The sequence below is a fragment of the Eretmochelys imbricata genome, chromosome 6 (assembly GCF_965152235.1).
Source record: "Eretmochelys imbricata isolate rEreImb1 chromosome 6, rEreImb1.hap1, whole genome shotgun sequence".
NCBI classification, from domain to species: Eukaryota; Metazoa; Chordata; order Testudines; family Cheloniidae; genus Eretmochelys; species Eretmochelys imbricata.
This window is the reverse complement of record NC_135577.1, coordinates 102,278,882-102,292,690: the sequence shown is the minus strand read 5'-3', so window position 1 is coordinate 102,292,690 and position 13,809 is coordinate 102,278,882. Positions and strand designations below refer to the sequence as shown.

Sequence of the window (13,809 nt, the reverse complement as noted above, 5' to 3'; positions counted from 1 at the left end):
ATTGTCGTGTTTTTCCATCTTTCTGTGTTTTGTGCAGCACAGAGCATAAAGGCACTTAAATTATAATAAACTGTAGAGCAGACAGCGTGTTGAACAGGATGAGTTTAACTTCTGTGTCCCCCAACAATTTTTTTTTTAATTCTATGGTTTGATTTGTTACAAAGGGACCCACTTTTCCTGGAATACAGTGTCAAAATGACTGTATGTAAAGTGATCCATAATGGCCTTTGATTTACACAGAGGGAACAGCAAAAACATAGGGAGTTACTATTATACAATGAAATGTATTGGCAATAAAAGAAAGGAGCGTCGCATATGTATAGGCTCCCACAACTCTTCCTGCCAACATCTTGTTTCTTATACATCTTGCTTCGCTAGTCAATACTGCCTCACCTTTACTTCATCTCCTTTTTGAAGTCTAATTTTTGTGCCTTCTTGCCTTCTGCCCCTCACACCCTAAAATTCCCCCTGCACTGCTGCTGCTCCTGGCATCCACCTTCTGCTTTCAAAGCTCTCCTTAAAACACACTAATTCTGTGCAACCCACAGACAACGCACAGCAATGTAAATACCCAATATATTTAAAAAGACATTCAAAGGCAGACCTTTTGCATCTTGTGTTGACTGTATGCTTAACAAATAATACATACTGAATGCTGCACTGAAAGTCACTGTGAAGGTATACACTAGAAATAATTAGGGAATGCATTTAATAAATAATGCATTGATTATATTTTCTTCCTATATTGATTTGGTCTATCTTTTGGGTTTGGCCCAAAGAGTCCATTTGTGAGACTTCAGAGCATTCTCTCTTCCCTCCTTGTGCCAAAAGAACTCATATCCCCACTCCCAAAAGAGGATTAGGTCTGTTTACATTAACACTCAGATTGTTTAGTTAATTTAAATTTCTTTATGCTGAGAGCTCCCATGATGCTGGGTTGATTTCCTTATACATGCACTTTTCTTGATCAGTTGTTACTTCCTTCCAAACCTTTCCCAGTCCGTTCTTCCCTTTTGGTGCCCTCTAGGTCACATGGCAGCAGTTCCAAATTGCACTAAAGCAAAGCTAGAATGTTGTTGGGAATGCAGCCTGCACAACCACATCTTTAACTATTCATTCTCCCTGATCTAAGATGGTGTAAGGCACACACCAGTTTTGGATTAAGACGATTGAAGGCATTTGTTGCCTTGTTTATGTTTAGCTACTTTATAGTTTCCCTTGTCAATTAAAATATGGAGCTGAAATGCAGAGTATGGCATCTTACATGCAACTGTCATCTACCAGAATATGGCTAATCTGAGTTGGTACAGGCGTGGGGCCAAATTTCATTATCAGTGTAAAAGCAGATTGAAACCTGTGCAACTGAGTCACAATTTGGCCCTTAGAACTTTAAAATTTCATCTGTCCTACAGAAAGGGAGGTGTTGATGGTTTTCTTTTTCTAAACATGAACTCAGTGTTGCTTAATGAAATTCATCTTGCCAGACAGGTGCAATTTTAATCCCACGACTATACCAGGAGTTTTATTATCACAGATATTCACTGTGACTGCCTTTTACTCTGCATATAACATCATACGCCACATTGCAGTTGTCAGGAAAATGCTATTCATCACTTCTGGATTAAAGTCTTGTTAATGAAAAAGCACTGGGATTTTTATTATTTAGAGAAAAACAATAAAGTGTTAAACTTAATATTTCCCAGTAATAGCTATCTGACACATCCTGTATTTGGACGGAAGATGCAAGGGGATAAAGACCTACTAATTCAAACATTCTTGACTAAATTTAATGTTGTAAAATACATTTGTTACAGCTGCTAATTGGTGGTTATAGAGTTAAGTAAATGCAGTCTATTAGTGGACTGTGTGTGGGTGCAGATGTGTGTGTGTGTGTGAGAGACACACACACACAAACCAGGCCTCTCTCTTACTAAAGGGAAATTTCTGCACGTCAGTTTCATTATTTCCCCATGCTTTACATAGGAGTCATGCAATGCTACTATTATTTCATTAGTTCTGGTAAAGTTTCCCTTGTTTATCCACGATCAAAGGAATACACAGTCAGAGGGGTTGCAGGAACTGTAGATCAGTGGTCTCAAACTTTTTTTCCCACGGACTACCTGAAAATTGCTGAGGGGCTCGGCCGACTTTCCAAATGTTGTTAATGATCTTTCCAAATGTTGTTTTTACCGTTAGCTAACTATTGTAAAACACTTTATACATATTAAAAAAACCTTAATAATAATGTTTTTGTGTTCTACAAATAAAGGCACACAACTCATATTTTAATATTAGTAGTCTTACCTTTCTAATGCGATGGATGTGCCCTCTCTCCCCTGCCATGGCAGCCCCTGAGCTGGGGCTGGGAAGGAGGGGGGACTCTGCCCCGCCACAGCAGCCACAGAGCTGAGGCTGGGAAGGAGGGCCATCTCTCCCTGCCAGCCGCAGCCCTGGAGCTGGGGAAAGTCGCCTCTTTCTCTGGCTGCTGCAGCCCTGCACATCCCAAATTCACCCCACCCCTTCTTCTCACCCCAATGCCCCCTCCCACCTACCCCATATTCCCCCCAAGTCCACCACCTCACCTCACATCTCCAGGATCCAGGCACCTAATTAGTGGAGCCCTGCCTGCGCGGCTCCACTAATTGGATGGGTGGCCTTTCATTCTCTTGTGTGCAGCCACCCAGGCACGCACCTTAGAGGGAACTATCCGCAGACTATCTGAATGGAGCTTGTGGACCACTGGTGGTCTGCGGACCACAGTTTGAGAACCTCTGGCGTAGATGATACATTTAGGACTTTCACGGCCATAAAGACTCTTTTTTTTTAACCTGCATCTTTATTGGAGCTGCTTTCCATACTGTCTTTTAAAAATCAAGTTGCTACAAGCACTACTTCCTGTTGCAGCTGTGTGAATTAGTAACAGAGGAAAAGGCAAGGGTGATAACACTTCTGCATTTAATGGCAACAGACTTTTGATTTTTTTTCATGAAACATAGTCATCTTTTACTATATAAGGCCATAGATTGTATGAGTGAGTTGTCATAACTCAGAGTTTTATACTTATCAAACAGGAAAGATGGGCTTGTGGTGAAGGCACGAGTCTGGGACTCTTGAGAGCTGGATTCAGGTCTGTGTCAGACCTCTTGTGTGATCTTGATGAAATAATTTAATCTCTCCCTCTCTCATGTCTTCATCTGCCAAACAGGGCTAACGAAACTTTCCTATTTCACAGCAATGTTAGAAGGATAATCATTAATGATTGTAAGATGCTCAGATACTAGTGATGGAGGCCATATAAGTACCTACATATATAGAACAAGCCTTTTCTGGTCTTCCATACCTTGTTGTTAGATTGCGGGTGGAGAGATAATCTAATAGAAACTTTAGAGTTTAGAAATGGTTAGGGAAAAGTCATTACAGTATCTGCTCCAGCAGTTTTTCAATCATAAGTGAGTGTATGTTGTAGAAGGGCAGTCCATCCACTTCCATTTCAAGATTGGCAGTTACTCCACTACGGACGCCATGCTGTATAAGTGTTTTCAGCAACTTTTCTTCCTAAAAAAAGGTATAATTAATATATTATTAATGTACCTAATAAGGCAAAGAAATATTCCTCAAAATCTTTCAATTAAACATTAGAAGACTGTGACCATATCTTCCTAAGAATTTATTTTGGCTAGCAGTATCAAAAACATTCCCATTCTAAGGGGACCAAAGGGTACCTTTGGTAGCAGGAAATGCAAGTGCTAAGGAATTAACAAAAGCCAGTATTCATAGATACCCTTTAATTACTGAGCAATGTTAACGGTACCAAACCAAAAGCACATTAGTTTCCATTCCGAAATTTCAATCCACTGTGTTGAGATTCTGGCTAGCTTCATGTTAGTAAATTTCACAAAGTAGAACCAAATACATATTCACACAAAGCATCTTAAAGACTATCTGGTTCCCCCAGAAAATAATGGCTTAAAGCAGCCTGGACATGACTTGTCCTTTTAGGGCTAATCCTAACTGACTGCTTTTAAGGGCTAGGGCTGGCTCTGTGTGTGTGTGTGGGGTCTCCCCATAAGTAGCATACATTCACCTGTGGAAGGGCTTCTGCTACCCTTTGGGATTCTCATCCCTAACTAACTTATTTCCTGATATATACAACCATCAGAAACAGACAGATTTTAAAGAAAAGGAACAGGGGAAAAGAGAACAGATGGGGGAGAAAGAGAAATAGAAAATACTGGGATAATCTGTGCAACCTATATCCAACTTTGCACAATGATCAGCACGCTCAGCTTCTACTGATTTCAGTGAGAATTGTGGGTGCTTAGCACCACACCTAATTGGATCCTAATGCAATGAGAGGAGAAACAGGAAGGAAAGAAAAGAAACATTTTCAGTAATTGTAGTTTGCTTGATACAAGAATTCATAAACTAAAAATATCAAGTATTCCCTTTCATAAAATGTACACTATTTGTATGGAAATGTTTCAAACCCTACTGATTACAACAGTTTTACTACAGTGTTTGGATATATAAATGAAGTATACTGTAGCATTATTATATGTATGTTTAATGTACTTTTGTGTGTGATTACATTTGAAATTTTTCTGGAAGCACTGGAATAGTCTCCCAAAGCCAATTAACAATCAAAAATTCGTTATCTGGTACCGTTTTTTTTAACTGTACCCCATAATGATTGCTATCTTTCTTAAATTTCCTGATCCATGTGATATATTTCACAGCCAAAGCAGTCTTAAATAAATCACAGCTTTTACAGTAAAGAACCAGAAAATGCCTAGTTACATTATGTCAACCTGTACACAGCAATCAATCAATCCACTTATAGAAAGCATCTGGCTTCATCTTTTGCAAAAGTGCCGATTTTCATAAGACAGTGACGTGATTCTGATCATAACTGTACTTTAACATCTAAATATATTGTGACAGGGTCAGGCCAGATGGCTACAGGAGAGTGATAGAAGGCAGATATATTAGCCCCAGGTTAAGTAGGTCCCTTTTCCCTGGGTAAGGCAACAGGGAAGGTTTTTTTTTTTTTTTTTTTTTTTTTTTTTGAAACAGAAAGAAAATTTATTGGTAACGCTTACAGAATTACCAAAGAAAACAAAACAACTATGCAACAAAACAACGCAATCAGAAGGTATAACACAGCAGCTTTCAGGAGGGAGAAGTGTTCAGGCTAGCCTGGGCCCAGAGCGGGGGGGCTTCCTCGACACTCGTGGTCTTCCACCCTCCTGAGTTACCTGGTGGCCTAGAGCGGGGGGGCTTCCTCGACACTCGTGGTCTTCCACCCCCTCGAGTTACCCAGTGCCGCGCCCAGTGTCACCGATCCTCCCTCTCCTGAGAGTGCCCGGTAAGATGGGCACGGCTGCGGGGTGGGCGGTTTAGGGGTGGGGGGGGGTAGACACCCACGTATTATAGGACCCCTCCTAGATGACAGAAAGGATGGTATCCACAGCAGCAACGGCTGGGGCTGGCGTCTCTCGCTCTTCCCCTCAATCAAAGGGTCAGACGGAGGGAACCGGACGGGGTCACCGAGCAGAGAACCCCAGACAGCGCCCACCGCTCCTCGAAGGCGTCAAGGGAGTCGGTGGACGCTGCCCAGAGGAACTCCGCCCGGATACGTGAATGTACTGAGGATCGGAAAACGGCCCCACAATCGCAGGACGTTTCATGGGCCAACCTCCTCTCTCTGGTTTTATAAATGGCTGTTTTAGCCAAAGCTAGGAGGAGGTTGACCAGAAGATCCCGCGACTTTGTGGGGCCACGGATGGGAAGTGTATAGATAAAAAGGTGAGGGGAGAAATGAAGCCAAAAGCGTAACAGAAGATTTGTGAGGAGCCGGAAAAGGGGCTGCAATCTGGCACACTCTAAATACACGTGCGCCAGGGTTTCCCTCACATTACAAGAAAGGACAAGTATCCGGAATTGGGGTAAACCGTGTCAGAAACACGCCCGTGCTCACAGCTCCGTGAAGGAGCCGCCAACTGATGTCCCCGACGGGCCTTGGGACCAAGGTGGAATACAGGCTGGCCCACCGAGGTTGCTCACCCTCCAAAGGTGGCAGGAGATCCCGCCACTTTGTATCGGGGCGGGACACCAGGGTGTGGGCGTGAAGGGTGTGAAGTGTAAGTGTATATAAGTATTTCCGTGGTGCAATGTGAAAGCTAACCGGCTGCAGTTCGTGCAGCCGGCTTGCAGTGAAAGGGTGAGGGGTTTGCTGGGATCTACGGGGTAGGGGCCCGATGGAAAGGTCCGGCGGGCCTGGGGTAAGGGATGGGCGGGGTGCGCCCTCGCACAAGGCTCGGCTAACGTAAGCCCGAGCAGCGGGGGTCAAGGCGGCCTTCACCTCCTGAAGTACGCGCCGGGGGGTACGGAGGCTGGAGAGCCCCATGCGCCGAGCGAGCGTCAGGGGATCCAACCAGTCTCTCCGGTCATAGTCCAGGAGGTCTCCGACCCTCGTGACTTCCGCCAGGACCAACCTCTGGCGCACCGAGCGGGACTCCGCCACCTGCACACAGAGCTGGGGGTTGTGTAGCAGGGGCTCCGTGAGGAGATCTGCTCCCACGGTGGCCGCCATGGACCTGGTCGTTAGAAACAGTTTCCAGGTCCGGAGGAGGTCCTGGTAGAAGACCGGCAGCCCGGAGAGGTCTCGCGGAAAACCCCTCGGAGAAAGGTAAAAGAGCTGCCGGTCGTAGCGAAGCCCTTGAAAACGGCGCAGGAAGGCATGCGCCAGTATGCTCCACGCCGAACTACTTGCACTATAAAAGAGCCTCTGCAGGGCCTGGAGGCGGAAAACGCGGACCTGAGTGTACAGACACTTCAGGCCCTGCCCTCCTTCCTTCAGGGGTAGATGAAGAACTCCAACAGGGGCCCAGTGCAGTCCTGACCAGAAGAACTCTAGAATTAATCTCCGGAGGTGGGTCAGGAAACCCGGGGCCGGGGCCAGGGTGTTGAGCCGGTACCAGAGCGTGGACAGGACTAGTTGGTTAAGCACCAGTGCTCTCCCTCGGAGGGAGAGACATCGGAGGAGCCTCGTCCATCTCCGGATCCGCTCTATCACCCCGCCCTCTAAATTTTGCCAGTTCTCCGGCGGGGAAGGATGCGTGGCGGAAAGGTAAACGCCGAGATAGAGCAGTGGACCCGCACTCCACCGGATGGTCTGAAGTGCGGATGGGAGGGAGCTTACCTGCCGCCAATTCCCCACCGCCAAGCCAGAGCTCTTGACCCAGTTGACTCGGGCGGAGGAGGCTGCCGAATAGATGGCTTGGCATGCCTCCACTCGCGCCAAGTCGCCCGGGTCCTGGACTACGAGGAGTACGTCATCGGCGTACGCCGACAGGACCAGCCGCAGCTCCGGCTCCCGCAGCACCAACCCTGTCATCCTCCTGCGGAGGAGACAGAGGAAAGGCTCGATCGCCAGAGCGTACAACTGGCCCGAGAGGGGGCACCCCTGCCGCACTCCTCGCCCGAAGCTGACCGGTTCAGTCAGGGTCCAGTTGAGCCTAACCAAACACTCCGCGGAGGCATACAGTACCTGGAGAAAACTCACAAACTGAGGTCCAAATCCAAACGCCTGCAGAGTGCCCAGGAGGTACCCATGGTCTACTCTATCGAACGCCTTCTCCTGATCAAGAGACAGGAGGGCGAACGATAGACCATCTCTCCGTCCGAGTTCCAAAAGGTCTCGGACTAGAAAGAGGTTGTCGAAAATGCTGCGACCCGGGACAGTATAGGTCTGGTCTGGGTGGACCACGTCCGCCATCACGGACCCTAGCCGCAGCGAGATTGCTTTCGCTACGATTTTGTAATCCGTGCTAAGGAGTGAGACGGGACGCCAGTTTCGTAGATCGCGGAGGTCCCCCTTCTTCGGCAGCAAAGCGAGCACCGCTCGCCTGCATGACAGAGGGAGGACCCCGCTCTGCAAGGACTCAGCCCAGACGGTGACTAGGTCTGGGCCGAGAATGTCCCAGAACGCGCGGTAAAACTCCACGGTCAGCCCGTCCATGCCCGGAGATTTATTGGTGGGCATGCGGCGGAGGGCTTCCGAGAACTCGGCCAGGGTGAGAGGCAACTCTAGTCGGTCTCGGTCGCCCATGCTGACCGTGGGGAGTTCCTCCCAGAGCACCTCGCAAGCGTCAGGATCGGTCGGGTCCGGGGAGAAAAGGCTTGTGTAGAAGTCACGGGCCCTCCCACACATCTCCTCCGGATCCGTGAGGGGGGTGCCGTCTTCCGCAAGAAGGCAGGTGACGTGTTTCTTGGCCCCCCTCGTTTTCTCCAGGGCATAGAAGAAGCGGGAGCCGCGGTCCATCTCCCGAAGGAGGCGGATGCGGGACCGAACGAAGGCACCTCGGGCCCGGTGGTCCTCAAGGGCCCGGAGCTCCTCCCGCTTCTCCCGGCACGCTCCGCAGAGGGACGGGTCCTCGGGATCGGCGGCCAGGCGCCTCTCCATCTCTAAGACCTCCCGTTCCAACTGCTCGATCGCCGCATTTCGCCGTCGGCTGGTGCCCCGAGTGTAGTCACGGCAGAAGAGCTTGGCGCGCACCTTCCCGAGATCCCACCATCGCCGCACCGAGGGAAAGGCACGCCACTGCTCTCGCCAGGCCAGCCAAAACTCCCGGAAGGACATCACAAAGCTCTCGTCCTCCAACAGGCTGTTATTAAAGTGCCAATAGGCCGGCCCCGGTCTCTCTGCACGAAGGGAGACTGTTACGGTGACTAAATGATGATCGGAGAATGGGGCCAGCCGAATGGTGGAGGAGTGGGCCTGTGAAAGATGGAAACGGGATAAATAAATACGGTCCAAACGAGAGTGGTGTGACCGATGGGCCTCCACCCGGACAAAGGTGAACGTGGAGGTGTCATCTGGGTGATGGTCACGCCAGACGTCCACTAGGGAGTGATGGTCAACTATCCCTTGGAGAATATTCGCAGCGGCCGGACTCGGTTCGGCCCCTGAGCGGTCCCGTTCCTCGAGGGTGGTGTTAAAGTCCCCTCCCAGGACCAGGCACTCGTGCGAATCCAGGGTGCCGAGAAAGTCGGACACCTGCTGATAAAATTGTGGCCTCCTGGAGCTCATTTGCGGGGCATAAATATTAACAAGATTAACAACAAGCCCTTCCATACGGACTCGAAGGTGCAACAGGTGGCCCGGCACGGCCTCGTTGACCCCTAGCACCTCAGGCCGTAGGTCGGGGGAGAACAGGGTCGCCACTCCAGCTTGCCAGGTCGCGAAGTGGCTAAAGTATACCCCGTCTCCCCACTCCAGCCGCCACCTGTCCTCGGCGGCCGGGTCCGTATGGGTCTCCTGCAGGAAAACTACAGAGTACCTCCCCTCCCGAAGGTAAGAGAGCACCTGGGACCTGCGGAGAGCCATCCTACAGCCCCTGGTATTCAGGGTCGCAATAATAAGAGGCGTCATGCGGAGGGCTGGGGGGGTGGGGGCCTCGTATCGGCGGGGGTGTTCAGGGCCCCCGGCGGGTTGCCCAGCAACCCGTGACCCATCCCGTGGGTGAGTAGATCGCGTCGGAAGCTGCGGGCTCGCTCGTAGGCCGCAGCACCGCGCCTTCCTTGCCCCCTGCCCTCCTTTATAAGGGCCCTTGTGGCCTGGAGGAGTTGATCAAAGTCCCCCCATAGCTGAAGAGCCAGCTGTGCCCTATCGCGGGCGCCACGGGTGTGCTCTAGGAACTTCCGTAGCGCATGCCGCAGCTCATGGGGGGGTGGGGTTACAATTCCCGAGGTGTTCCCTGATGGGCTTCTTAATACAGCCTCGTGGTCCGCTAAGGCGGGTAAACAGGGTGCGGACCACCGACGGGGCGTCTGACAGGCTGGAGTTATTAAATTCATTTCACGCCTTGGGGTGGAGGGGGATGGCAGGGGAAAAATTGCCACTCCTAATGGGTCGCGGCTAGAAAGTGCAAAGACTGCTCCCTGGGGGGAATCTGCAAAAGGCGGAAAGGAAATAACCCCAGGGGCGGCATTAACATTGCAGGAGGAGGGAACTTGGGCAGGGGTGGGGGCAGGGGCAGGGGTAAGGCTCTGGGGTGCAGGAGGCAGGCAGCTAAAGGAAAGTGCTTCCTGAGCAGAGTCAAGGGTTAAGGGGTAAGGGAGGGGGCTCCCAATAATACTAGGCGCTGGCTCCATGGTGGTCTTAGCGGCCATGGCATCAGGTGGTGGACCGCCTTCTGCAGGGTGCTCACCCGGGAAGGCAATTAGGGGGAGGGAGCATGGGGAAAGGGAGGCTGGGGTAAGACTGCCCAGCTCAAGGCCAGCCGGCAGCAGATCATCCCCTCCCTGGGTGACCGGGGTCAAATCTAGGGCCTCAATCTCCGCATACACGGGGGAGAGGCCAACTCCTGCCACCCCGGGGGCCTCTCCTCTAGGGCCCGCCTCGCCGGTCGCCCCGGGGTCCGCGAGGGGTTCGGGTAATGTCCAGGCAGCAGGGGGGTCCTCAGAAGTCTCGGAGGGGAGGGTCTCCCGTAGAGGGGGGATTCTACCCTCCGATGCCAGTCCGTCTTCCTCTCCCGACACCAGCGGATGGATCTCGCTCGTGGCCGTGGCGGGAGGCTCGATAGCAGTGCCTCCTTTCCTGGTCTTCCGGGGGGCTTCCGCGTCGGGTGGATGCAGCGGAGCTCGAGCCTTCCGCTTGCCTCGCTTCCCCTGGACTAAGGTCCAGCCCTCCATAGCGTCATCTGGGGGCTGGTTAGCAGGGGTCGTGTCGGGGGGCGGAGGCGATGGTTTAGGGGTTCGGGGAGGCAGCGGTGAGGCAACATGAGGGGCGGGGGTTTCTCCTCGGGGAGGGCCCTCTCCTATACCCGATGATGTCCTTGCTACACTCTCCTCCATGGGCTCTGTTGGAGTGGTACTAGCAAGGGTGAAACTCCCTTGCTCGCCCGGGCGTTGTAGGGAAGGTATCTCTTGGGCCCGGACGGGAGCAGCGGTGGGTCGAGTAGGAGGAGGGTTGGTTTCAGGTGCTGGGCAGCCAGGGGCGTCGGCAGCGACGGGGCCGATGTCCTGCCGGGTCCCGGGGGTGTCGGGTGCCCTTCCCCCCCGGGCCAAAGGGCAGTCTCTGCGGACATGCCCCGCTGAACGGCAGAGGTAACACCGGGCCTCTCCGGTAGAATAAAAGACCCGATAGCGGGCTCCCTGGTAGGGGACTAGAAAGGACCCCTCAAGCGCCTCTTCGTCACGCGCCCCTGCCGGTGGTAGAAGCTGCACTTGCCGGCGGAACGAAAAAATGTGACGGAGGGTGGGGTCCTTGCAGCCCAACGGGAGAGGGCTGATGACAGAAACAAGTTTCCCCAGGGTGGAAAGAGCGGGTAACAGGGCAGCATTGGGTAGGAAGGGAGGAACGGAGGTAAGGACGAGGCGAACGCCCAAATCTTCTAACGGTTCTAGGGGGACAAACACCCCTCCCACCGTCAGGCCCCTCTCTACCGCCTCCTGGGCGGCATCCTCCGAGGCTAAGAAGAAAACGACCTTCCCATACATCTTGGAGGCCGCCACAATAGCCGTGGGTCCTACCACCTTCGCCAACGCCTGCACGTAGGTCTCCACGTGGGGCGAGGCGGGCACCAGGAGGCAACGGACGCCGTGCTTCCTGGTCAAGGCGGGGAAAGGGCCTCGGCCGCTGGTGATGGTGGCGGAGGCGGGGGGGGGGGCGAGATGACGAGGCGGCAGGCAGGGGGGAGTCCGCTGCTGCCCGGGCATACGTCCTGGGGGCCGGGGGAGGGACAATCGCAGAGCTGGTGGAGGGAAATGCAGGGAGGGGCGCCACGGTTGATGACGAGGCCACAGCGGTGGGGGCAGCCCCTGCCAGGGAGGGCTCAGTGGTTTTAGCGGGGCCCTTTCCCTTCCACCCGCCCTGGCCCTTCCGGCGAACCGGGGGGAATTTCCTAGAATCTGGGGGGGCAGTGGGTGCAGCAGCAGCAGCGATCACCCTGGTGCTTCCTGCTACCGGTGCCCCAGCAGGGGGGGTGGCAAATATCTTAACAATAGTGGTAGGGGGGGGACCTTGGGGATCGGGCAGGGGTGGTGGTGGGGGAGGGACAACTAGGTTTATTGAAGCAGTCTCGCCCCTCTCGTTCCCCGCCATTGTAAGCAGGGAGAGACAGGAAGACACCGGAAGGAGGAGGGGGGAGGGGAGAAGACGAGGTAGCCCCTCCTTCCGCTAGGCTGCGGGCAGGGAGGGGGGAAATACTGAGGGGGTTAAACTGGGGGAGGGGAGGGAAACAAAATCGGGGTCCAGTAATAGGGGCAAGCTGTGGGATAAGCAATCCGCGGGGGGGGGGCGGGTGCAGACCCACACACGTTTGTCCAAAGAGTCTCGGTTGGTCGGCTGTTCTGTCCGGTCCGGAAGGCAAAGTCCAAAGCGAACAGCTGGATCCGAAGGGAGATGGCAGGTTGCCAGCAGGGACAGACGGCGGGGGGCCGTGACAGTTGTAATAACGATGGGGGGGGGTGGGGGCACCGATGGATCGGGGGTGGGGGTCTTCACGCCACACCCCCTGTGCCACCACAAACGCGAGTAATCACAGTCAAACTCCCCCCCACGAGAGTGTAATTCAGAAAATTACTCAGTCTTACGGCCCTCTCACGATGATTTATATTATTTCGTCTGTCTGCTGAATCTTCTTCTCCGGCTGTGTTGGCTGTGTTCCAAGGCTTCCGGCATGTTAAGAATGTTGTAAGGTCCGAGCTGCTGGCAAAACGGCTGGGTCTGGGGGTTTTCACTCCCCCCTCCGGACAGCAAAATCAGCAATCTTCCCCCCCCTCCTCCGGGGGCTCAGCTGAGGCAAGTAGCTGCGCCCGAAAGCAGGCGTGGGGGGCGGCGGGTGCTGGCGAAGGACATAGACGGGGAAAAAAAAACAAAGAATCAAGAAAAAACAAAAAAAGCGTCTGGCCCGGTCGGGGGGGGGACTAAGGCAGGTGCAAAAAGTAAGAAAAATCCGGGCCAGGGGGCTTTAGAAAAGAACAGAAAGCAGATAGCTGAGGAGCAAGCAAAAGACGTTCCGTTTCCCAACAGGGAAGGTTCCAGAACAATCAGGAACTTTCTGGAAACAATTAAGGGAGACAGGCTGATTAGAACACCTGCAGCCAATCAAGAAGCTGCCAGAATCAATTAAGACAGGCAGGCTAATCAGGGCACCTGGGTTTAAAAAGAAGCTCACTTCAGTTTGTGGTGTGCGTGCGAGGAGCTGGGAGCAAGAGGCACAAGAAGCTGAGAGTCAGAAGGCTTACTACTGGAAGACTGAGAAGTACAAGCATTATCAGACATCGGGAGGAAGGTCCTCTGGTGAGAATAAAGAAGGTGTTGGGAGAAGACCATGGGGAAGTAGCCCAGGGAGTTGTAGCTGTCACGCAGCTGTTACAGGAGCCACTGTAGACAGCTGGAATCTACAGGGCCCTGGGCTGGAACCGGAGTAGAGGGCGGGCCTGGGTTCCCTCCATTCCCCCAACTCCCTACTTGATACCAGAGGAGTTGATCTGGACTGTGGGTTCCACCAGAGGGGAAGGTCTCTGGCCTGTTCCCTGATCCACTAGGTGGATCAGCAGAGACTGCAGGGATTGTTCTTCTTCCTTTTCCCCATGCTAGCCAGTGAGGAGGCTAACTGAATGAATGGCAGATTTGAGCCACGAAAGTGGCCAAACTGAGGGCTGCCGTGAACCTCTGAGGTGAGCAAATAAGCGCAGGACCCACCAAGGCAGAGGAGGAACTTTGTCACAATATCAAGTGCAGAATCCGGTTGTAAATTTAAGTATGAGCCCTTTCCCCATGCAAAAAGTGTTGCTGAACAC

The 13,809-nt window shown here is 52.6% G+C and overlaps 1 protein-coding gene across 2 annotated transcripts in view; it reads right to left on the bottom strand.

The window, feature by feature from the left end:
* Positions 1 to 2,938: 2,938 nt before the first annotated feature.
* The window catches only part of DGLUCY (D-glutamate cyclase), a 116,605-nt gene continuing 105,734 nt past the window's right edge, over positions 2,939 to 13,809 (bottom strand). For both annotated transcript variants that reach the window (XM_077819266.1, XM_077819265.1), the window contains exon 13: positions 2,939 to 3,555. In XM_077819266.1, the coding sequence (XP_077675392.1) occupies positions 3,415 to 3,555 (141 nt within the window). In that variant the 3' untranslated portion in view covers positions 2,939 to 3,414. The remainder of the gene's footprint in view (positions 3,556 to 13,809) is intronic.